Source organism: Phyllostomus discolor, chromosome 14 (assembly GCF_004126475.2).
Source record: "Phyllostomus discolor isolate MPI-MPIP mPhyDis1 chromosome 14, mPhyDis1.pri.v3, whole genome shotgun sequence".
In the NCBI taxonomy this organism is placed as follows: Eukaryota; Metazoa; Chordata; class Mammalia; order Chiroptera; family Phyllostomidae; genus Phyllostomus; species Phyllostomus discolor.
The window spans coordinates 29,866,526-29,889,810 of record NC_040916.2 but is presented as its reverse complement, the minus strand read 5'-3'; the positions used below and the strand labels follow the sequence as shown (position 1 = coordinate 29,889,810).

Sequence of the window (23,285 nt, the reverse complement as noted above, 5' to 3'; positions counted from 1 at the left end):
GAAACGTACAAAAATACTTTGACTAATGAATGTACATAAAAAGAAAGGCAAGTGCAAAACGAAATAAACATGAGAAACTTTCACAGATGGGGTGGAGTTCCAGGACGGACACGGAGAGACCAGGCCACTAACCTCCTCGTTCAGGTTGCTGACCAGCAGGACCGTGTTGCCGCCGGCGGAGACTCCGGGCATCCCCACGCGGCCCGCCGCAGCTGCCGCCGCGGCCGCCGCGGCGTTTGGAATGGCCAGAGGGCTCAGAGCTCCTGGGACAGCTGCAACGGGAAGCCCTAATTTTAAAATAAAGCGCATTTTACGAAACACACACAAGTCTCCTACAAACACCACCGTGAGCGCGAGGCTGCCCGGCTCGGGGCTGATCACCCCACGTGGGTCCTCCAGGTTCGTCTTTCTGACACTCAGGGAAAAACCGCTCCCGGTGGAGTCGCTCGACATCAGGACTGAGGCACATACCTGTGTTATGTTAAAAATTTAATGTGAAACATTCCATTTCCTATGAAAACCAAACAAAGCACAAAGAATAGAATAGTTCCAAGTCAGAGACTTGAAAAAACTCACTTCCAGGTTTACAGTGAGAAGTCGCACCTAGAAAAGAAATAATCCTCAACAGAACAGTAACTCGCACTTTCGTACAGAGGTGTTTTCGTCTTCACACACGCACACCTGAAATCAGACAGGTAATTATGACCTGTGAAACCAGCAGGTCCCCAGGTCCTGCAGAGCAGCGACTCCCCACCCGTGCGGGGCAGGAGTGTCCCACGCGGGCAGCACCGGGCTCTTTGTCGCGGTGCTGACCTCTCCTCCCTCCGACTACGAGACAAGTGAGTGACAGCAGCCCACACAACAGCTGTCTGGTGTGAATGGATCAAAATGTTTTGTCGGTTCTGCAGAAAGACAGAGCTTTCATTGCGAAGGATTTCAGTAATTAGATTCCGAGCCGGGAAATGGAAAAGGTTGAAAACAGCGGCTTATCGACAAACCACACTGCACGGGGCTTGGTGCAGTGGAAGGCCCGAGGAACGTCTCACCACAGCGCGTCCCAGGAGGAAGCACAAGCCAATGTCACCACTCCTACCGTCGGCGGCGCGCCCCACCCTCTGCCCACCGGGCTCGGTGCCACTGCTCCGGCCGCGCTGCGCGGCATCCACTGCAGGGGCGGCGAGCTCGGGCCCCACCGCTGGCGCGCTCACACAGCTCTCACGCACCACGCGTCTCTCGCTAGGCACCGGGTTCCCGAGGACACGAGTGCAGGTCCTTTCCCCTCCGCCGTGACAAACCAGCGAGCGCCCGACTCACGGGGGGCAACTGGCCGGGCACCCGGCCCGGAGCCGGGTTCACGTTTTCTCTCCTCCCAGCCTCCTCGTCTGGGTCACGGGGAAGTGCCGTTCCCGTTTGGTTCCAGACACTTGGTTCTTTCAGCCACCGGCTTCGTTGTTTTTAATCCTTCTACTTGAGAAACCACTGTGACCGTCGTCGCCAGTCTGAGGGTGTCTCCTAGAGTCGCCCCGCTTCCCGGGTCAGCCTGCGCCCTGGCAGTTGCTTCCCTGCCGGGCCCCTGCCCGCCCCCTGAGCGGAGCCCCGCCCTTTCCCTGACGCCCCGCCCCCGGGCGGTGCGCGGTCCCTCCTCCGCTGTCGTGCTCTGGGGGAGCCTATCCGGAGGAGCACGCCGCCGCAGCGCCAGACTCAGAGGGGTCCGCCCGCCGGCTCTGGCTGCACTTTCATGGAGGTTTGTGAAGTGTTTCGGGTAACAGCGCACAGAGCCCAGGCTGGGTAGCTCGGCTGGGTGGCATGTTGCCCCAATATGCCAAGGTTGCGGGTTCGATCCGCAGTCAGGGCCCTTACAGGAACCAGCCAGTGAGTGCCTAAGTAAATGGAACAACGAGGCAATGTTTCTCTCTCCCCTCGAGGTCAATCAGTAAAAACGTTTCAAAGCAGCAGAGACACCCACACGGATGCCGCCCACGCCCGACCGGAGCCCCGCAGCCCGCTCTCCCTCTCTCTGCGCTCCACAGGGCCTCGCGAGACCGCGGGCAGAAACCCCTCCACCCTCCCGCCGGCTGCCTCCTGTCCCCCCGCCTTTTCTTCGCGCAGACACAGCCGAGCCCCCGGATTCCTGCAAGGCTGACGGAAACCCTGGCGACTGCTCACGACGACCCCCGAAGCACCTGTGTCCCAGACCGGGCGCCTCCACTGCGGTCTCGGTCCACTCCGCTCGCCTCGACTCCAGCACCGAAGCGGGCCTTGAAACCAGGCGCTCCCCGCACGCCCAAGGCTGCCCAGGCAGGCCACACGGGACCCGCCCCACTCCCTCAGTCACCGGCGCCTGGAGCTCCCGCTCGCCCTCCCCGCAGTGCTAACCCCCGTCCGAAGAACGGGCACGTCCCCGTCACATCCGCCGCCCCCGCCCCCGCCCCCGCCCGGGATCGATCGTCTGATTGGTGCACGCTCTTGGGAGTAACCTCGAGGCAGTCACTGACCTGGATGGGACTTCTGGGTTGGGCCCTACCTGTGTCATCTCTCGATTCTGGCTACTTTCTCTCGCCCGAAGGGCAAATGTGCGCCGCCTCCAACTCCGCAGCTTCAGCGCACTTCCTGTCTTACACCCACGGAACCTGGACCCGAAGGTTTAAGCACCACACCTCGGCCTGCACCCCCTGACCCCCCAGAGCTCCGCTGCAGGAGCTAGGCCACTCCACTCCTGTCTACGGACCCCGGGTTCAGGTCTCTGTAGGAGTCCAGTCAGTAAGGTGCCGCGCCCACCACGTTTCACTCCCCCACTCTGGTTTCTCCTCGTCCTCACTGCACGACTGCTTCAATGCTCGGTCCTGGGTCCTGGGTCCTGGGACCAGCGCCAAGGAACAGCGCATCTCTGTGTAGTTATTACTCGAGTCCATAAAATGGGGGCAACAAGGGCCACCTCACCTAAGGGCGAGGGGAGAACGCGCAAGTGAAGAAAGGCCAGGAAGGGCGCCCAGCACGCGCACAAGCAGTACATGGTTGGCTGTCGGCAGTGCCCCCAGGACCGAGCCTACTCTACTCGCGACCCCGCATTCCAGGTGTGCCTGCCGCCAAACACGGGCCCAGCGCAGGGCGGCCTGCTGGAGTGGGGGGCAGGGTCATCGTGGGGCTTGGCGATTCACAGCTGCGCTGTGCACGTTCACCTACAATGTCACGTGGTGTGCGTGAGTGGGACAGCATTACGTTACGGAATGGTGTGCTCATGATTCTGTAATAAAAGACTAATAAAACTGGGGCGCGAGTTGTGCCGGACCCTGTACATGAAGCGGAGAATTCCAAGCCATAAAGGTGGACTCTCGGTAACCGATGTGACTCTCACCAGTGGTTTTCCGAGTAGTCGCCACTGCGGGAGAACCCACTCCCGAGACGCACCCACCCACCCACCCACTGAGCGGAGTGCCCAGTTCCCACGGGAGGGGCAGACGGTGCCAGAAGCACCAGCCAACCCTCGGCCGACACCCACGTCCAGAAAGGCCCCGCGCCTCCGAAACCTGCGTGTGCATTCTCCACTCCTCAGGCCGACGCTCCCTCTGGACCAACCAGGCAGCCCGACAGACCCTGCCAACACCGAGTAGCGACGCTGCTCCTCCCGTCTGCGGGCCAGCGAATGGTTCTGTAGGAAAAACAATGTCCAAACAGCCTTTCTCTCTGAAGAACGTGGGAACCTCCAACAGCCTAAACACACTGGGTGACATCCGAAGGCAACGATGGACTTTCTCAATTCCTAAACACAGACACGCGGGCAAGGAAAAGCGTGGGAGAGGGGCCCACACGAGCCCGCTCCAGGGGCCCGCCGCCACAGCACCTCCGGGAGGGCCCGTGGGGGTCCCCTGGCCCTGCCGTGAGAGCGCCCGCGGGGCCGTGGCGGCTGCAGAGGACACACCTGTTGCCCCCGCAGCTCACAGGCTGAGACCCCCCCACACACACACACAGCTCACAGGCCGAGACTCCACACACACACACACACACACACACACACACGCGGCACAGGAGAAACCACCCCCAAAGGTCGCTCTGTTGTGCAGAGTCGCGCTCGTGCCTGCAGGTCACGCTTCCCTCAGGATCAGTGGTGAGAGACGAGAGAGACACCGTCTCTTGACGCTCACTGAGAAAGACGCGTGCCTCTGGCTGTCTCATGGGGTGGGTTCTTTCTCTGAGAGGCAAGTCTGACCTCCCACCCGCCCCGTCCCTCCCCTGCCCCCGACAGCACGGTTGTTCCGTAAGGGAAACTGGCCGCCTCGCGGCATGGGCGGCGCTCCGACCTCGCAGACGCCAGACCCCAGGAGCAGCCCACGGGGTCTCGAACTCGCAGCGGACCTGGGAGAGCCCGGGCTGTCCTGCTCAGACCTGGCTCCACTAACCGAAAGCCCACGGAGGCTGGCAGCAACTTCTCCCGCCGCAGAGCAGCAAACCAATGCGGGAACCCACCTGGCCCGCACAAACCGGATCGCCAGATGCACGGCCCCGGCGATGAAGGAGTCCTACTTGGGAAGGGCTTCCCGAGAACTGACTGACACGCAGGGACCGTGCGCTCAGGGGCAGGGAAGGGAACACAGCCTCCGCACCCCCGGTGCCCAGCACCGAGGCAACGCCAGCGGGAAAACGGAGAGGAGGAGCAGCGCGCGCAGGGGAGGGCGGGATCGCCCGCAGGCACCGGGAGAGCCCGCGGCGGCGGCGGCGCAGACAGCAGTGTGGCACGACACCTGCACGGAGCCGGCCCGCGGGGCTCGCCCCTGGCTCCCACGGAGCAGGACGCAACAGACGGAGGACTGACCGGGATGAGGCGCAGGAGAACCGCCCCCGGGGCCAGGGGACGGCGGAGGGCCAGGACCCCTACTCGGCAGTGTTCGGGAAACGGCCAGCCAGCCAGACGCCACTCGGGGCACTGGGGGGATCCTGTCCTGAACACACCAACCGCTGGACACGCCCTGAGACACTGACCGGTCAACCTCGACGACAGACGGGGCATCCAGCGCCATTAACAAACGGCCGTCCAGTCGGTGACCGTGGCAACGTTTGAGGGAACAGGACGTGATGTCCGGATTTGCCTCGGAACACACCAGGAGGCAGAGCAGGGGAAACGAGAGTGGAAACAACCGCCTGGACGCCGGGCACGTGGGGCGTGGGGCTCCCTCATGGCGCGAACGCACACGGCCGAGAGCCTCCGCGACAGGGTCTTCAGCGACCACCTGAGGACACAGCCTGTCCCGGAGCAACAAAGACAACGAGGCTTTCAGGAACCCCTGAACAAGCTGTGCAAGTGTTTACTACATTCAAAATGTTTCTGCTCATTTTTAAAACGAGTTGCCTGGTCGACTCTGGCCACAACCAACACAGATTCGCCCGCGATACGCCAGGAAAGGCCCTGAAACACCGCCCGAGGGCTGTGTGTCTGTGAGAGCCCCGAGGACTCAGGAACTGGAAGCCCGAGTCCAAAGCATGATGCACCTCCGTCCAGGGCAGTGACCCCCCCGCCTCGAGGCCTCAGGGAACACGGACGCCTGGGACCCACACGGACGCGCCCGGCCAGGGGGCCAGGGCAGGGCCTGGTGCCCGGACAGACGCGCAGCCCGTGAGGACGGCGTGTGTGCCTTCCCAAGAGAGTGCCAGCCGGCCGGTCTGCGCCCCCCCCCCCCCCCCCCCGCCCCGCCAAGTACTACTGGTCACTCCACACCGGGTACCGGTCACTCCACACCGGGTACCGGTCACTCCACACGGGCAGGGCTCCTGGGAGAAGGCTGCTCTGCTTCTCTGTTGGGACCACGCCATGCGAGCAGGCAACTGCTACTTTATTCAACTCAAAATACAACGGAAGCTCTAAAGTAAGTATTCTTTGTACACGATACCTGCCCTGAAATTTGCTTTTGACTTGTTTATCTGCCCTAATTTTTACAGTGTAGACAACATGACCATGAAAAATTGCTTCTAGCCATTTTTCTAAAAGGGAACCTGCCCCCGAATGAACTCACCACACCCCCTAAACGTGATAAAATGATCCCTATAACGACGTCTCACGTCACAGTCCCCAGGGCGTCTGAGCGCCCGGGGCCGGAGGCAGGCTGCTGTGCCGACCTGCCAGGTCTGCGTCCGCGCACTCAGAGGTCGGCCTCCCAGCCGCACAGAGAGCACCCGGAGTCCCTTCTTCAGTGAGTCCTATTTTCTGAGACACCGTATTCCTTAGCAGTGAAAGAAAGCAGAAGAGCCAGGTATAAACACTGGTTTTTAAGAATTACTGTGTAAAATAATTAAAATTTGCAACACGGACTCCAAAGTAATTAAATTCAGTCATATACAAGGTAAAGGGAAGCCTCCTAGACATTTAGCAGAAAAGAATTATCACCTGCTACGTGTGTTCCTGCAGAAGAGTTAAAATAAAGAGACACCTATCCGTCACTGCGTGCGAACAAGGGCGGCGTGGGGAGGACGGCAGGAACCGGATCTGACCGGCACTGGTTTGGGCACACCTGGAAGCCACCAGACCGGTCAGCGTCCCCGGAAGCAAATCAACTCGCACACACGTGGTTGCCTTCCGGAAGGCGAGCCCTCGCCAGCACAGCGCTGGGTGTGCGAAGGACACTTCCACCAGCGAAACACTGCACGGTGCCTGGTCAAGGTCGCGACACCCACCGGACGTGCAGAGGAAAGAGAAAGTTACCTTAACGTCCTGTAAGTGGTCGTCGGAAGACAACCTTACATGTGTCAAAAATTAAGAGTTACTCACACACATCACATTTCATCTTACGTTATAACTTCATTCATTTTACTTGTAACAAATCAACACTGTCCCTTGTCTTCTCCGTCTGGACTCCGTCAACTATTAACTGCAGGTTTTTGCCTTGTGTTTCTTAGATGGGTCAAAGCCGTTGTAGAACAAGGTGCAAATACATTAAGACAAAAACCAAACACATCCCCAAATTAAACAGAAAATTCTTTCCAGTTTAAACTGCAGTCCTTCGGGGGGGGGGGGTGGACCTGCCCCCCGCCGTTCCATGCCGGGTCCTCCCCTCACTGCTGCCGAGGCCCTGTGCCGCGCTGCACTGCGCTGCAGGGGACACGCAGGTCGGCCCCGAGAATGTGCCGGGGCCTGGGCCTGCGCTCGGCCCCGGGCAGCGCGACGCCCACGTGCAGGCGCACACACGCCCCCCTCACCGAGTCTCCCCCCAGGAACGTCGAACGCGGCCCGGGGCCCACACCGCGGAGTGGGGCGCCCGAGCTCACGGGGCCCGGCGGGCAGGAGGCGGGCGCAGACGGCGGGCGCCGTACCTAGCAGGGACGTCTCCTTCGCGAACGCCGCGGCGATGGCCGGGTCCAGCGCGGGCTGCCCGTCCCCCGACGGCAGGTCCGGTCGGGTGTAGTCCCGGCTTTTATCGTTGTTGTACTTCACGTTCAGGTTCACGAGTTTGGAAAAGTCGATCCTCAGGGTACAGCAAGCGTTATAAATGTTCTGACCATCCAGGGCCTGCAAGGGCGAACAGCGGACACGAGCGATGACACGGAGCGGAGATCGGCCAGGACCACGACGCTGGCGGCACGGCCCCACGGCGAGGACCCCGAGCCGCCAGGCGGGGTCTCGCACCCTCCCTCTTCCCTCTCCTGCGCGGGCCTGGCCGGATGGGGCCGGCTCTCCCCGCACCGTCTCCTCCGAGCAGGGAGCGCCGCACACGCCTGACCGCAGCCAGGCCAGCACACGCACACGCAGCTTAAAAAAACCTCTTGTGGAGGAGGGTGGGGGTGGCAGGAGCCGCACTAACAGGGTCAGCCCGGGGCCCACGGCTCACCAGGCACCAGGGGCCCAAGCGACAGAGAGGGACGCCAGCCGTGTCGGGGGCACAGGGGTGGGACAGGGCAGTGGGAAAGGGGAGGTCCCCCGGGCAGAGGCGGGGCCTGGACAAGGAAGAAACAGTCCACAGAGGTGGGCCCTACAGGGGTGGGCAGCGCGAGCCCGGGAGAAGAGTGCGGTGGGGAGGGCGAGGGTCGGGATGCTGCCGGGGTCCCTGGTGAGGCCTAGCGCCCGGTGGGTCGACGGGCCGAGCGAGGCGGCAAGCCGAGAAGTGTGAACAGTGAGCAGAGTGTTTCTTTGGGAAGCCGGGTTGTAAGCCCGCAGGGGAGGGGACAGGGCCGAGGGAGGGGACAGGGCGAGGGGAGGGGAGGCAGAGGGAGGAGGGAGGCGGACAGTCACGGAAACTCGATTGCACGGAGAGGCTCAGGCCCGCCTGGGACGGCGGCGAGCAGCAGCCAGCACAGAGAGAAACGTGAGGCCGACTCCCGTCAGGACGAAATTAAAACCAAGAGTGAGGGGGGAAGAGGAGCCAGAGCGGCGGAGCGCGGGCTGGCCCGGGCGGGAGGCACGCAGACCGCAGGGCGTGGGGAAACGTGCACGCGGCTCCCAGTGGCCTCTGCCCACCTCCGCACACGCGGTTTGGTGCCGTGGGCATGAATGCCGGTCGGCAGACCGGGAACCTCTGCAGGGAACGCGCCCTCTGGAGGCAAAGCCCGAGCCCAGGCGTGCGCCCATACCACCGCCCAGCACTGCTCCACCGAAAGCAAAGCCTGGGCGAGACTGCAGAAACCACGCAGGCCCGCGGACAGCTGCAGGTGGGACCACCCTTGAAAACGAACATCTCCTTCCACCGCCGATACTGCGCACCTCCAAGAGCATCTCAGCAACGCCCACCTGGGACGCCACGTGCCCAGGTACGTGGGTACTAGTGACAGTAACGACGACAGCAACAGGAACTGCGCGTGCATCGGCCCACGAGAAACAGCAGCCTAATTCAGAACAAGCTCTGGACTCACGAGTTTTGCTTGCTGCGCGTTCACTGGGTCGCCGTACTGGAGGAGAGCTTGGAACTGGTTGTTCTTCGTGAAGGTGATGATCTTCAGCACAGCACCGAACTTAGTGAAAATCTGGGGAGACGCGAGAGCAAACACGTCACCACCACGCCGCCACGCCCCCGCCGCACTGGCTCGCCCGCGAACGCGGCCGCCGCACCTGGTGGAGGACGTCCAGGGTCACGGGGTAGTACATGTTGTCGATGATGATCCGGAGCACGGGGCTCTGGGCGGGCGTCACCGCGCTCTCGCTGACGGCGGTGCCGCTGAGCGGCGTGTTGGCCGTCTGCACGGCGGTCACGGCCTGGAGCACGGCCTGGGCACGCTGCGGGGAGAGAGCAGCGTCTCAGAAGCACGCCCGGGCCCCCGCTCACGCCCTGCTGCGTGCTACACGCTGTGAGCTCGTTCTCTTCCAAAACACACGCAAATAAAACGTAACATTCACATCATCCTTCTGAGCCAGGTGCTGTCTGTTTATAATTCAAATATTCTAGCATTTACTGCAAAACAATCATCACGGGTGGGGACCAGCACTGAGCAAGCCGAGAGGCAACGTGATTTATTCACGTTAAGATGTAACCACGTTTTCTGATAATGCAGCAGAATATCACCAGAAAACGTTTTAAGCAGAAGTTTACAGAGAACAATAAAACTTCAACCTAACACTCACTCTATATAAAAGGCAAATGCTAAACCTCAAGAAGGGGGTTACTCTATTATCTAAAAGATCTCCCGTAAATCGTATTACTTCTAATACTACCTTAAAACACTATTCACAATACAATTTAAGTCTTTTTTCGTACTGGTGTAACAAAACTTCTGACACCAGAACTTCTGGAAGAACAGCTGGTGCACACTCTAGTGAAAAGCCACTACACCGCTGGGAACACGCCGAGACACTTAGAGTGTGAAGACACTTCCCACCCACGGGCTGCGGCACCCGGCGCACAGAGGGAGGCCCGGCGCACCCCTCGTCTGCGTGCAAGTGGGCAAGCGGCCAGGCACTGCGAGCACACTCGGACGTCCGGCACGGTCACATGCACTGGCTTCTGGGACTGTGGCGAGGGAGAAAGCACACGTGCAGGACCGAGGAAGCACGGTACTTTTCCAGAAACCTGTCAGCTACATCGCGGGCTAACTGCTCCAGAATGCCCGCCTCTGCCACCGCGGCAGCCGCGCTGTTCCTGTCACCACGGTGACAGACCCCCGGGAAGAGAAGCTTCCTTCCACCTCAGCTGGGGTCCAAAGTCATTACGGAAGGAGTAACTGTGACATGTGACAATGACAAACACGTCCACATAACTTTCAAGTTTAAAAAAGCGGCACCGGCCGCTGCCCAGCACTCCCGACCCAGCGCTGCTGTGCGCAGAGAGGAAGGGGGCACGAGAGCAGGGGGACGCTCGGGCGACCAGCGGGACCGGCGTTGGCGGCACAGACGCCGCAATGACGAGAGGCCAGCAACAGGCAGATCTGTCCAGCGTCACCCTTCTGCGGGCCGTCAGCCGACGCCCTGGTGACCACCGTGCATCGGATCAGCAGGCGGCGCACCGTCAACTTACACCGTGTCCGTGTCAACCACCACGCGGCGACCTCAGTGGGGAGATGGCTGTTCCACTGACACACGGTGTGATCAGGGAGCCCTGAGGGTTAGTTAGAGCGCCGCCCAGACACGCCCAGGCCGCGGGCCTGACGCCGGGACCGGGCACGTGCTGCTGGCAGAAGTCCCGGAAGAGCACGCAAGTCAGTGGACCGGCAGACCCACGTTCTCTCCCGCCCTCTCTAACATCAACACCCACACTCAAACACCCGACCTACAGACCTGCTCTACTGTTTAACTAAATCGTGCAGCATGAATTTAAAATATGAAGAAACCACACATACTTTTGTAAGTAAACATAACATCTGACACGCAGGGATCTACTGCAAGACAATGTCTTAAAGGTGACAAGACAAAGCCCACAGACACAGCCTCAGCGTGACCAAGTTTCGTCTTCTGTTCACGCAGTTCTGAGGTCCCCGCTGCACCGCGGGCCAGTCACGCACGTCTCCGCGCACACTCACTTGGTTCAGAGTGTTATCCGTCTTCAGCTCCTTGTGATTGGAGTACTGGATATAAATCGGTTGGTTACGAAGATGAGGGGTCACAGCAGAATAGTAGTTGACCATGGTAATAGCTGCCTCCTCCGTTGCTAGTTCCAAAAATGCCTAAAATTACAAATGCAGAACAGATTTAATGGTGTTATGAATGGAATTCAGACGAGCTTCAGTATCTGTCTCACCTGCTCCGCTAACCAGAAATGCCAACATCCAGGACGCAGGCGGCTCGGAGTCTCCCAGCGGCTCGGCCTTGCAGCGCCCGAAAGCCCTCACCCAAGGCCGGGCGCCGCCAGGGCGCCCCCAGGAGCGAGCCTTTGTGCGCACGGGGCCTGCATCCCCCCGCTTCCCACACACCACGAGTAGGCTCCCCAGCCAAACACGGAGGACCATAAATCTAACCGTGCTCCAGCCCCAGAATCCCTGCTCCCAGCCTAGAGAAAGCAGAAGCCTCACAATGCCACCGTTAGAGCAGCGCCCTGAACAGACACGGGGACAGTGTCCGACGTGCCAGATCACGGTGACTAAGACTCGGAGGAGCGCTCCCCTCCGTGCGCTCTCGCCCGGACGGTGCCGGAGTTGTGGGGCGGGACCTGACTCCCGCGTGCCTGGACTGGGCAGCGAGCGGCGGGCGTCCAGGGCCACTGCTTTCTCCTATGCCACCGAGCATTTCCACGGAAGACACTCAAAGCAAGACGCTACCGGTGCCCGTCTGACTTCCGACCTCACAGAGGGCAGAGCCACGGAAAAGGAACGCAGCACTTCGTTTGCATTTCCCACGGTCTCGCCAAGACCAGGGCTCGACTGGAGTCCCCGAGTGAACGCGAAAGGCACGACCTGGAAACCACAGCCCTCCGCCCACGCCCAGCAGCGGTCCCCTGGACGCCCCCCCAGCACTGGCACAGCCCGACCTCCGCCCGCCGCCACTCCTTCCAGAGGGTCCCTTCCCCTGCCCACCCCGCTGTCACCAGGAGGCGACGGACTCACACCCGCGCGCAGCCGGGGGCCCGACGCCCTGTAGTCCCGAGAGCACCTTACCTGATTCTTCCCTTTCAGCATGAGGATGTTGGTCACCTTTCCGAAAGGTAAGCCCAAAGCGATCACCTCCGTCTCCGTCACCTCACCCGGCAGCTTCCGAATGTGGAGAACACGAGAAGGAGCACCGTCCATTTTATCTTCCCCTTTAAACTTTTTACTGTCATTACCGTTGGCTGAAAGACATTAGCAGACAGTCTTCGCTGCAGTAATTTTCTTTATCTCGGTTACAAAATACAAAACGATGTTTATGAAAGAACTCATACACACAGCTGAGTAATACTGGAATAATTCCTAAAAATTCAGAAACTGAGGTTACAAAGAAACAAAGAAAACCCTATCCACCAATTAATTACCATGCACTTTTGGGTGCGTGTTTCTGAACAGTGTATGTATAAAGTAGTCAGTGATGAAGCAAAAACATGAAAATGTAACTTCATAAAGAAACTGTCCAGTAGCTAAAGAACACGATTATCCTGCAATTTAATCATAATACAGACTAACAAAATCTTTTTAAAATGTAAAAAATTGATATTTTTTACAGATACAGATATTAGGGAGATTATCATCTGACCTAGGAAATTCTGAATTGTTCAGTTTGGGAAACATCGTACTCACAACTGGGATCGGAGGACGTGATGCTGTAACAGTGATCACGCAGCCAACCCGCGACACTGCTCTCTGACGCTGCCCCCGCCCCGCTGACTCGCACCGCTGCCCCTCACGGCCGCCCGAGACCGCCGCTGGGCTGGGCGAGCTCCGTCACCCTGAGCCTCACGGTAACTACGGGCCCCTTGCACACAGAGGGACGTACACGTACACCCTACGGGGTCGGCAACGCTCCGCCCAAGGTCGCCTCACCGCTGAGTGTCCCCCAGGTCCACGCACAGGCCGGCGGTGGACGCGGTGCCGAGTGTGAGGGACCCGTGTGGCCCTGGTTCGGGCACAGCAGCGCACAGGACCATGAGGTGGACGCCCCAGCCCCAGCCAAGAGGCCGGCGAGGCGGCACCGGCGCCCGTGTCTGCAGCCCTGCGATGACGGGACGTGGCGGAGGACCCGAGGGGGCGGCGTGCCCACGGCCTGACCAGACGATCAGAGGGGGATCTCTGAGAGGTGACCCGGGCACTCACTTGATAATTTATTTGCCAAGTTATAGTTAAGTGGCATTTCACTCTAAGAGTTTCACTGCAGTTCACACGCACAGCCAGCCAGCGCTTTCAAACCCCCTCGGGCAGGCTCAGTTCGGAGGGAAGGCAGAACCCGGCTGAGGACCGGCCCCCAGACCCTGCCGGCCAGCGCCCCTCCCTCCGGAACCGGAGAAACTCCAGGCGCTCCCCGCTGCTCCCTTCGAGCTCGGACCTGTGCACCCCACCCCCAAGCTCACCAGAAACGAAGGGGCAGGTTTTTCCATCTCGTAGCTTCTCATCCAACAAAATCACCATTAGGCCTGTGCATTGAAAATGTAAATTAAAAACTACACCCTGAAACATGGAACTGGGGGGAGAAGCAGATTCTCCGCATCTGAGCCCCTTCTCGCCAGGGTGGCTGGCGTCCGGGCCCTGCCCGTCTGCACCTCGCTCGCCGCTCGTCCGAGTAAAAGGACGAACCCGCCCCAGTTGGACCCGGGGCCCCAGGGCTGCGGCGGGCTCCGGTCGTCAGAGGACTCGGACCAGCACTGTTCAGTTTTCCCGCTTACCCTGCCCTTTCCTTCTGGCAAGGGGCAGGAAAAGAACACCCCAGTAATTAAAGATACCATCAACTCCATACTTAGGGGGAAACGACCTTCCCTTTTCAAACGATTTTTAGAATGTGACCGCCAAAGGCAAAAGGCCCCCTAACCCTGGCAAAAGAAGAGACTAGCCCGCACGACATTTAACGCCCGCTCCACGCTGCCCACGTGCCAGCACTGTCCGCTCGCTCCACGAACGCTCCGATCCCCACCCGCTGACGCCGTTCACAGCGAAGCGCTAGTTGATAAGCTCTTTGGGGTCAGCAAGTCCCTAAGTGGTGAGGACAGGAGGAGGTCGAAGAAGGGTGAACTCGGGGAGTGGTTTCCCCCTCGCCAGCCCGGGCTCCTCCACGGCCCAGGGCCCCCCGGGCGGGGCACCGCGGCAGGCTCCAGGCGGCTGGCACTGCACCCCAGGGCCACAGAGCCCCGGCCAGGGCCCAACCCACCCTCCCTCGTGCAGTTAGCAGCTTCAGGGAGGGTGACCGCTCTGCGGTCGTATCCGAGTGACAAGCCTCACCGTAGCAGACAAGGGCGCCGTGCAAAAGGACCTGTCCAGCCACACAACCAGCCTCCTTCCCACGAACAGACCCAGGCGCCCGGGAAGGACTCGGGCGGAGGGAGCGTGCAGCCTCAGCTCAGGAAGCTTCCCGGCCGCGTCTCCGAGTCTCGGCCAGGCGAGGGGTGGGACAGGGCAGGGCGGCCGGTGTCCCTGGGCTGCGTACTGCCCCACGACCCCTTCGCTTCCGATCCCCAGGTAAACCCAGAGGCTTTGGTTTGCGTGTGCCACACCAAAACTAGACAGCTGTTAAGCGTTTACGTAGCAGCAGATGTAGTAATGCTGTTGCCTACGCGTGTTGCCTACACACTGCAGAAACCTCCAGTAGCCACTTTCCCTGCATCGCTCAGCCTCCTCCTTGAAGCCTGTTGCTTAGAAAGGGTACCCGCTCATGGGTTCCAAACAAACAGGGCGAGAAGCGCTTCTGCGTGAGCGCTTCCCTTGCCCCCAGAAGCCGCTTTCTGCCTCATTCTGCAGCGCCCACTCCCGGGACTCGGGTCCCAGGCAGCTCTCCCGGGACCCCCGGACCGCACCAGCCTCGGAGCGCAGTGCTCACACGGAGGGTCTCACCGAGGCCCGGGGGGCTTGTTCAGCGAGCCCCCCACCTCACCAAGCCCTTCTGCTCTCACAGCACCTCCCACGCCCCCTGAGCTGTCCTGCTCCCGGCCCACCGGACGCCCCCTCTGAACTCTCTGCTGACGCGCCGCGGCCCCCGACGGCCGGGCTCTCGGGCGGCTGTGGTCCCGAGCTCCTTCCCGCCTGTACTCCCTCACGCAGACACTGCGGCCCCTTCTCATTTCACCCGCAAACGCGTGATTTTAGTCCCCACTCATCCACCAATCTGCTTTCAGCGGCGTGCCGACCCGTTGGGTACTTTTCAGAAGGGTCGCACCACATCTGTCCGCGGGAAGCAGACTTAACGAGACCCAAGGTCACGTCCGTTCTGCACACCCTTTACACACACACCGGCGACCTCCCTCACCAAGCACGGCCGTGGGAGGCCAAGCGGCTTCGTTCCAGGCGGTCTCAGACCCCAGGGTGACGCCCAGCGAGCGTCACGGAACCTGGCTTTTAAAGAAACACACTGAGCTGAGGAACGTGAGCGCTCACACTCTTTGCATTCCTGCGTGGGAAAACAGAAGTTCCAGAGAGCCACAGAGAAACCAGGAATCCGGAGACGGCACTTCTGCCCCGCTGCCCGCGCCCAGTGGACTCCACACACAGGGGACACGGCTCACGGTGAGTCCAGCTGCAGCTCCGCACATCCCAGCAGCCGCAGAGCCCGGCTGCCGGGCGCTGCCGCACGGGCTGGACGTAACAGCAGCTCCGTCCGAGGAAGGCTCTCGTCACCTCCGTGCGCACGAGGACCTGTGCCCAGAGCCCGGAAACAGGCATCTCATTAGGCCAACCAGAAGACCCAGTCTGGGTGCGGCTGGGATGCAAGAACGAGACCCTGTTCTGTGTCTGCTAGCCGTAACAGCGTCCTTGTAATAATAGTGCCTGCAGAAGTCCTGTTCTGAGACACCTGAACAACAAAAGTACAATTTTCCAACCACCCGGCAAGCACAACCACTAGCTTTTAATGGTTTTGTTATGTTCCCATAAGCAGCAGTATTCAAACTGGGTCCTGCTGGAACACATACAGACTCGCCTCTCTATGTCAGAAGAAAACATTAAAACTCAACACTGCCCCTGTGCACACGAAGGTGAAACAAGCCGAGTGCATGCACACTTCTCACGTTAACACGAGGCTTCAGGGAAGACCTCCTCTCCGTCCCCACAAAGAGAATGGACTCAACGCCTCCTTTGGTCACCCAGTAAGTGCCTCAACTACCATTCCTAAAGATTCTTCTGAAAAGCAATGCAGTAACAGATTATTCTTTCTTTTTAACGAAAGAAACCCCCACTTCCACCTCTTCCTTTGTTCATGGAACCGCATCACCCATCAAACCAGTGGTCCTAACACAACTCCCAGCACTCCTCCCAGACCAGGCTACTTCCAAGTAGCTCGGATGTCCTGGTTTCTGGCTACGTTGCTTCCTCCGAATTCTGAGACCCTGGAACTCAGGGCGTGACACCTCTCTCAGTGGTATCCCCTCCCACCCCTAGAAAACACAGACGGAAGGAAAATCTTTTCTGAAACGTGGATCTGGCCAAGTCCAGGCTCCTGAGAAGGACGAGTCAACTCCTGCATCCAGACCACACCCACAGGTCCCACCTTCAGTCACCGCCCTCCACGTACCCTACACGCCGCTGCCCTGCGAGGTCACACAACCCGTTTGTTTCATCAGCACAGCCCTGCTGACTGACGTGCAGCACGTCCGTCCCCACGGAACGCCCCACCGTCCTCCTCCGGGTCATCCCCGCTCCCACCGGCGACGGCGGTCTGGGTGTCCCCAGCAGAAACCACCCGCTCTCTACCTCCGCAGGGACAGAACCCCACGACGGGCACCTTCTGGGCCTGCCCAGCCTCCCGGGCTTCCACGCGTCCCTGAGGCCCACCCCCGAGGCTGCTCTCCAGCCGCGGGGGCCAGCTGCAGTGGCCCCCACCCTCGCCCACAGCGATGTCTCAGTGGCTGGAGCGCGTGTGTCCCTGACAGCTGGCTGTCCTTCCACGTGCCGGCCGGCCGGCCACACGCCTTCCACTGTCGGTGTTCGAAGGCCCGGCTGCTCCGACCGACTGACGTGCGAGCCCTCTCTGCGCACGGGGAGGGGCACGAGCCCTCCGCCCGGCCAGCGTCGCCCCGGCCTGGCCTGCGCCCGGCTTTCCCGCAGTCTCGCCAGGGTCTTCTGAAGAGGAGCCTTTCATTCAGACGGTCTGTGGACGGTTGGTGGTTTGTAGCGTGTCTTCTCTAAAGAAGCCTTCACCTACCCCGAGGTTGTAAATATATTCCATGTTTTGTTTTTCTTAACGGCTTTATACGTTTAGTTCTTGGGGTTATAGGTATGTATTCCATCTCATTTTTTGATACACTGTGTAGAAGGCTTGAGTTTCTTACTTTTTCATGTGTGTATTGAACTGTTCTAATGCCACTTACTAAAAGACTTCTGTTTCCCATCTTGTGACCAAAGCACTGTTCTCAGATTGGCTGTGGCCGTTCCAGGCCTTTTCTCTGCCTCCACACACGCGTCAGAATCAAACTCTCAATTCCCATTCAGAAGCCGGTTTGGCCCGACGGAACGGTGGAGGCTCGAGTCCACGCCAACCGGGGAGACACGACAGTCTTGGCACATCGAGCCTTCCGCTCATGGACGTGTGTGCTGGTTTGTCTGCCAGGCCTCACTGCAGTGTCTCTTAGTTACCGGTGTAGCTATCCGGCACACACTTTGCTAAGTGTATTGCTTCAATTGTGGAATCTCTGTAAATGGATGTTTAAATTTCACTTTCCAGTGCTTTGCTAATGACATCAGGAAAACTTCTGTGAACTGAATGTGTACCCTGTAACTATTCTAATGCACTTGCTCGTTCTACCATCTATAAATCCCTTTGATTTCCCACTTTAAAAACTATGTTGATCATGAAAGATAGTTTTACTTCCTCCCTGTTGATCTTTGTGTTTTTTATTTTTCCTCCCTTAACATAAGCAAAAAGCTGGAAGAAAGTTGTGAAAACAAACGCCCTTACTCCATCCCCTAGCTGCTGCAGGAGCAGCCGGTCGGCAGCGTGTGGGCCCTCGGAGTGGAGTCGGTCGTGGCTCGAGGCGGGCCTCCCCCACCCGTGCGCCTTTCTCTCGCTGTTTTCTGAGATCTTCACCATGAGTAGATGTTGTGTTTTTGTCAGTTTTTCCACCCTTGATCCTATTGTTGTGATAAACAGTTCCTTTTCAAACGCTGACTCGCACAGCCCCGGGGCGGGCCTCAGCCAGCCATCGGAAGTGCCTGCTCTAGAACGTTCCGTGTGACGGGCTCACCCTCCTGACGGAGGTCTGCACCAATGGTCACGGAACCACGAGCACGCGGTCGTGACTTCCCGTCCGCCCCGTGCTGCCCCTCACAGGGGCTTTGCGAGTTAGTCAGGGGCACGGGATGCCCTCCTCCATTTCCCGAGAGTCTACTCAAGGTCCTGATCATTTCTCAGCGTGAAGGTTCATAAAAACTCCACAGCGAAACCCCCTACGCCTCTGTGGAAACACTTATCACACTTCCCTCTGTGTGGCAGACACGGCTGACCTGTGCCTGCACGGGATGACCGGGCGTGCTGGTCTGGGAAACCGGGTTGGTACGGGGACCTGTCTGTCCATCTCATTGGTTCAGTCTGTTGGCCTCACCACTGCTGACAACATCGCCTCGCTCCCCTCCTACACGGCGTGGAGTCTTCGGCGACATCCCTACGCTCACTCCCAATACTGACAACTTACGTTTCACTTACTTTCTTAATATCCAAACTTTCCTCCTTTCTAGTATGGGTGTTTTCTAATATAAAGAGATAGGTTATCGATTATAGATATAGACCTATTTTTCCCCCATGCACCTCTTGGGCTGCATCCAATGAATTTTGATATTTTGATATTCATTTTAATTCAGTCAAAAATATGCCTTTAAATCTTCTTTGATTCAAGTGTCACTCAGAGTTGCATACTGCATAGTTCAACTTTTAAATATCGGGTAGTTCCCTAGCTGTCTTCCTGTTTCTAATTTCTATCGAGCTCCACTACAGTGAGATGGTACACCAGCGTCCAGCCACTGGACATTCTCTGGGCGTCGCCTCAGGTCCTCACCGCGGCCTCCCACCGTGGCGAGCCTCCCCTGTGGACTTGAAAGCACACGCCGCGTGCACACACTCGGCCCCGCGTCACCAGGACCAGGACGGCACTGGGCGGGCACTCGCTCTCCCCGGGACCAGCCCAAGCCACCGGAACCACACCGGGGCCAGTGCCAGGTCCACGGCCCGCCGGCCTCAGGATAGGGGGGCTCGGGCCAGAGCCCGAGACGAAATGGGCACGGCAGTGGGGGGTCACGGGGTCTCTGCCGACGGAGGCCTCGCCTGCGCCCCGACCAGACGCCGCGCCCGCGTCTGTGCGCCAGCAGCAGCCGGGACGTTCCTGCACCCCCGGGTTTCCACGGTCCTCCCCCTGCCCCGCCCACTGGTTCCTCGGGCAAGTAACTCGGGAAAGATGTGCAGAAAGGAACTTCGGTCTCCAGTAAAAAAATGTAAAATGTGGGGTTACAAGGCACACCAAATCAGTCACCATCAGCACCAGATTAAAATTTTGGTCAGCCCTATCATTAAGGTTTAAAAATGAGTCTGTGTTTGTTTACAGATATAACCACCAACATTCTTTCGGACATTTACAATCTTTTAAAAAGTCCCTACCTGTGAAGATTAAACAAGACATCTTAAATTCCCAAGTAGATAACAAAAAAATTAATTCAAAGAAGTAAAATAGTGTTAGAGCAAAGAAAACAGGTTGAAAGCATGGAATAAGACAACTATGTAGTTGAAACTCTAAGTTTTATTTACAGCTCGGGCTTTAGGGTTTTGAACTAGAGAACTAAAAGTACTTGACGACAAAAACGCGGAAGCGGGGACGAGCACTGAGAGGGTGAGCGTGGGCACGGGCGACGTGGAAGGGAGGGAGGAAGCGGGCTGTGTGTCTGGGACCCGCGTGCAGCGAGCCGCCCGCCCGCGGGCCAGCGCCTTCGCGCCGTTTCCCTCGACACGCGCTCGCTCCAGCCCAAGCTCCTTAACGAAAACGTGTGGACAACGGGCACTCACACCGGAGGCTGTCCTGGTGAGGCAGAGCACGCCTCGGCCTCGGCACCCGCCCCACAGGGCGGCGGACAACGACAGACGGGCAGAGAGTGCACTTACCTGTCACCACCATGCTGCTCATGTTCGAGCTGGGGCTACTGAGGACACTACCTGAGAGCAGCTCGTCAGATCCTCTCTACAAAACAAAAACCAACATGAGACATCGGCAGGCTCAAACACGTTAACCCGAGCGTCCGTCCCTCCGCGGTGACCTCTCACACAGCACCCACAACGTGTCAGGTGTCCTCCCCCGAGAACGGGGGACATGTGACCCCCCAGCACCGATGGGACACAGTGTGGCCGCGCCCCTCCCCACGAGGCCGGCAGTCCCCCCTCCCTCCGTCCGGGCCGGAAGACAGTGTGCAGGGAGTGCAGCGGCTTCCGCAGCGGAAGCTCTGGAAACCGGCCTCAGCTCTTTGCACTCCACCTGCGGCCGCCGCCGGCGGGGCCTGCGCACATGCCACGGCCCGCCGACCTGCGGCCCTCGGGGCGCCGCACGATGCCGAGGTTTGGAGGAAGAGGGCCCCGTGCTGGGGACCCGCCCCACTCGCCCTCCTTGCTGTCACTCAGGTGCCTAGGGACGCACGGCGGGGGCTGGACAGCGACAGCAGAGGAAGTGAAAGGGGCAGCAGACACTGCCTTCTGCCTGTACCAGCAGAGACTGGACCCCGTCTTAAAGCCTTCAGAGCAAAGTCATGCATTACTCTGTCCTCAGAAACGAACAGTTCTTCAAACGAGACCATGTTGTTTTAGCTATTTAAAAAATGTGTGCATTTACAAAAAAAGTGAGATTACTAAAATAGCTAAATCAAACGCTTTGCCTATTTTAAGAAGGTATATATTTACATATGTGGGTATTAATATTTAAAACCACTAAATCAACACAAGCTGATTTAAACCACAAGTACAAAGAAGTTGAATGTAACCATTAAAATGATTAAAAAGTATAAAGATATTTTATCAAAGCATTTCAGAAAGTCCCAAGCAACAGAAAGTAACCGCAAGCGTTATGCTAATTTGTGTTCAGACTCACAAGTTATAACCAACATCAAACCGGCAAACACACAGCCGCCTCCCGACTGTCGGACACGCTTCCGCGCACGCAGCGCTCGCGGACGGAAGCGCAGGCCCGGCCGAGGGCGCACGTCTGCGGCGCCCAGGTAACGCCGGTGCGGCATCGAGTCTGGCCCGTCTGGCCCTTCTGGCCCGCCCCCCGGGCGCACGGAGAGTTGGCGCAGCACAGACTGGCGCCATGGGCGGGGCGGGGCGGGGGCGGCGCTAGCAGACACTGGCGGGACCCTGCGAGCACTCCGCGCCCTCAGACCCTCCCCAGAACCACGGAGGGACGCTGGGGGCGGACCCAGAGGGCCGCAGCCCTCCGCGAGCCCTTGATGCGTCTGAACTTGGAGAGCCTCTGGGAGACAGTGCGGGTCCACTGTGGACGACAGCAGTGCTCACTAGTTCTCTGTATTTTTAGACAGTTTTAGGTTCAAACGAAGTTGGAAGGAGAGACCTCCCGTGAGCTCCTCGCCCCCATGCAGGCAGGGCCTCCCGTCATCAACCCCCCAATGGAGTGGAGCGTCCGTCGTGAACGTGAGCCTGCACGGACACGGCACAGTCACCCCACGTCCACGGTCCCCGCCGGGGCTCGCTCCTGACGTGCGCCAGTGGTCCGAGCGCACACCTGACGACGCACACCCGCCGTCACATTTCAGTTTCTTCACCGCCCCCAACCCCCCCACAAGCCTGAGCTGTTTTCACGCCCCCCACCCGGGCGACCTCTGACCTTGCCATGGCCTCCAGGGCCCCGCCCTTGCTGCAGTGCCCACAGCTGCGATGCCCTGCTCCACAGCCTCCTCCCACCGGCTTCTTTCCCGGGGCAGGATGCACTTCAGGTTCCCCCGACGCCTTCTCATGGCCTGACAGCTCCTTCTGTTTTAATGCGGGAACACCCCACTGTCGGGACACACCAGTGCGTGTGTCTGCTGCCTCCCGCCCGCCCCTCCCCCGGAGGTCGCCTCGATCCCTCCCAAGCTGTGGCGGTGGTGAACAAAGCTGCTGCAGTCCCGGCGCGCAGGTTCCACCTGCGGACCAGCTCTCAGCGCCTCTGCGTCAGCACCGAGGGGCGCACCCGGTGCCCGAGTCCGTTCTGTTCCGTGGGAACCGCCCACGGAGTCTGCAGAGCGCCGCTCCACTTCCCACCCCCGCCTGCGGCTCCCCCGCCCGCCAGCTGCCCGGCTGCCGCTGTCCCGGGCTGCTGCGGCCGCAGCGCACACACGCGGCGGGGGCGCGTCGCCGCTCCGACGCGCCTCTCCCTGAGGACACGTGGGGAGGAAACTCTTCACGTGCGCTCACGCGCCCTCTGCCGGTTTTCTCCAGCGAGGTGTCGTTAAGGCCCGTGGCCCACTTTTTGAAGAAGCTGTTTGTTTTCTTATCGTCGACTTTTAAGAGTTCTTGGTGTGTTTCGGGCGTGTCCCCCTCTGGCTCGCCTTCTCCTTTCCTCGATACGATACGGCCTTTCACACGGAAGAACCTGCTGACTCGGGGTGAACCCCACTTCTCCATGACTGCCCCCCCGATCGGGTCTTTGGTGTCGTGTTTAATTAAAGAGCACTGTCACGCCCAAGGTTGCTTGGCCTGTCTCCCACGCCGCCTTCTAGGAGGTCTCTGGCTGCGCTGCACGTCCAGGTCCACCATGCAGCTGGAGTGACCCTGTGGCGCTGTGACGTCCGTCTGGACACTCCCCCGTGCGTGTGGACATCCGGCAGCTCGGGCGCCGGCGGGTGAAGACACGGTCTCTGCCCCGCTGTGCCACCTGGCTCCATCCGCGAAGACGAGCCACCGGAGTCGGTGGGGGCTCCGTCCCGGGCTCGCTGTTCTGTGCCTGTGGACCTGCGTGCCCGCGCCTTCGCCACGCCGCCGCGGTTTTAACTTCTGCAGCTTCGCAGCGCGCAGGCGGCACCAGTCCTCCAGCTTTGCTCCTCTCCTGCGACACCGTGTTGGCTGTCCCGGTCTCTCGCCTCTGCAGAAACTTGAGCATCCCTCTGTCGGCAGCCATAAAATGCCTGGCTGCCGTTCTGATTGGGGATGCGCCACTCCCGAGATCGTGCTGGGAAGGACTGACCTCCCAACAACCCTACCCATGACGTGGAGCACCTACCCGTTTATTAGGTCCCTGGTGTCATTCACCGGCATGCTGTAGTTCTCCCTTCTGTGCCTTGAACGTGTTTTGTTAAGGTTTACGCGTCAG

General features: G+C 59.6%; 1 protein-coding gene across 2 annotated transcripts in view; it reads right to left on the bottom strand.

Moving 5' to 3' along the window:
- The window catches only part of PTBP2 (polypyrimidine tract binding protein 2), a 43,155-nt gene that overhangs the window by 6,924 nt on the left and 12,946 nt on the right, over window positions 1–23,285 (bottom strand). For both annotated transcript variants that reach the window (XM_028503406.2, XM_028503407.2), the window contains exons 3-9: window positions 20,096–20,171; window positions 12,001–12,173; window positions 10,930–11,073; window positions 9,029–9,193; window positions 8,833–8,943; window positions 7,300–7,495; window positions 133–272 (exon numbers count right to left, since the gene is read on the bottom strand). In XM_028503406.2, the coding sequence (XP_028359207.2) occupies window positions 133–272; window positions 7,300–7,495; window positions 8,833–8,943; window positions 9,029–9,193; window positions 10,930–11,073; window positions 12,001–12,173; window positions 20,096–20,171 (1,005 nt within the window). The remainder of the gene's footprint in view (window positions 1–132; window positions 273–7,299; window positions 7,496–8,832; window positions 8,944–9,028; window positions 9,194–10,929; window positions 11,074–12,000; window positions 12,174–20,095; window positions 20,172–23,285) is intronic.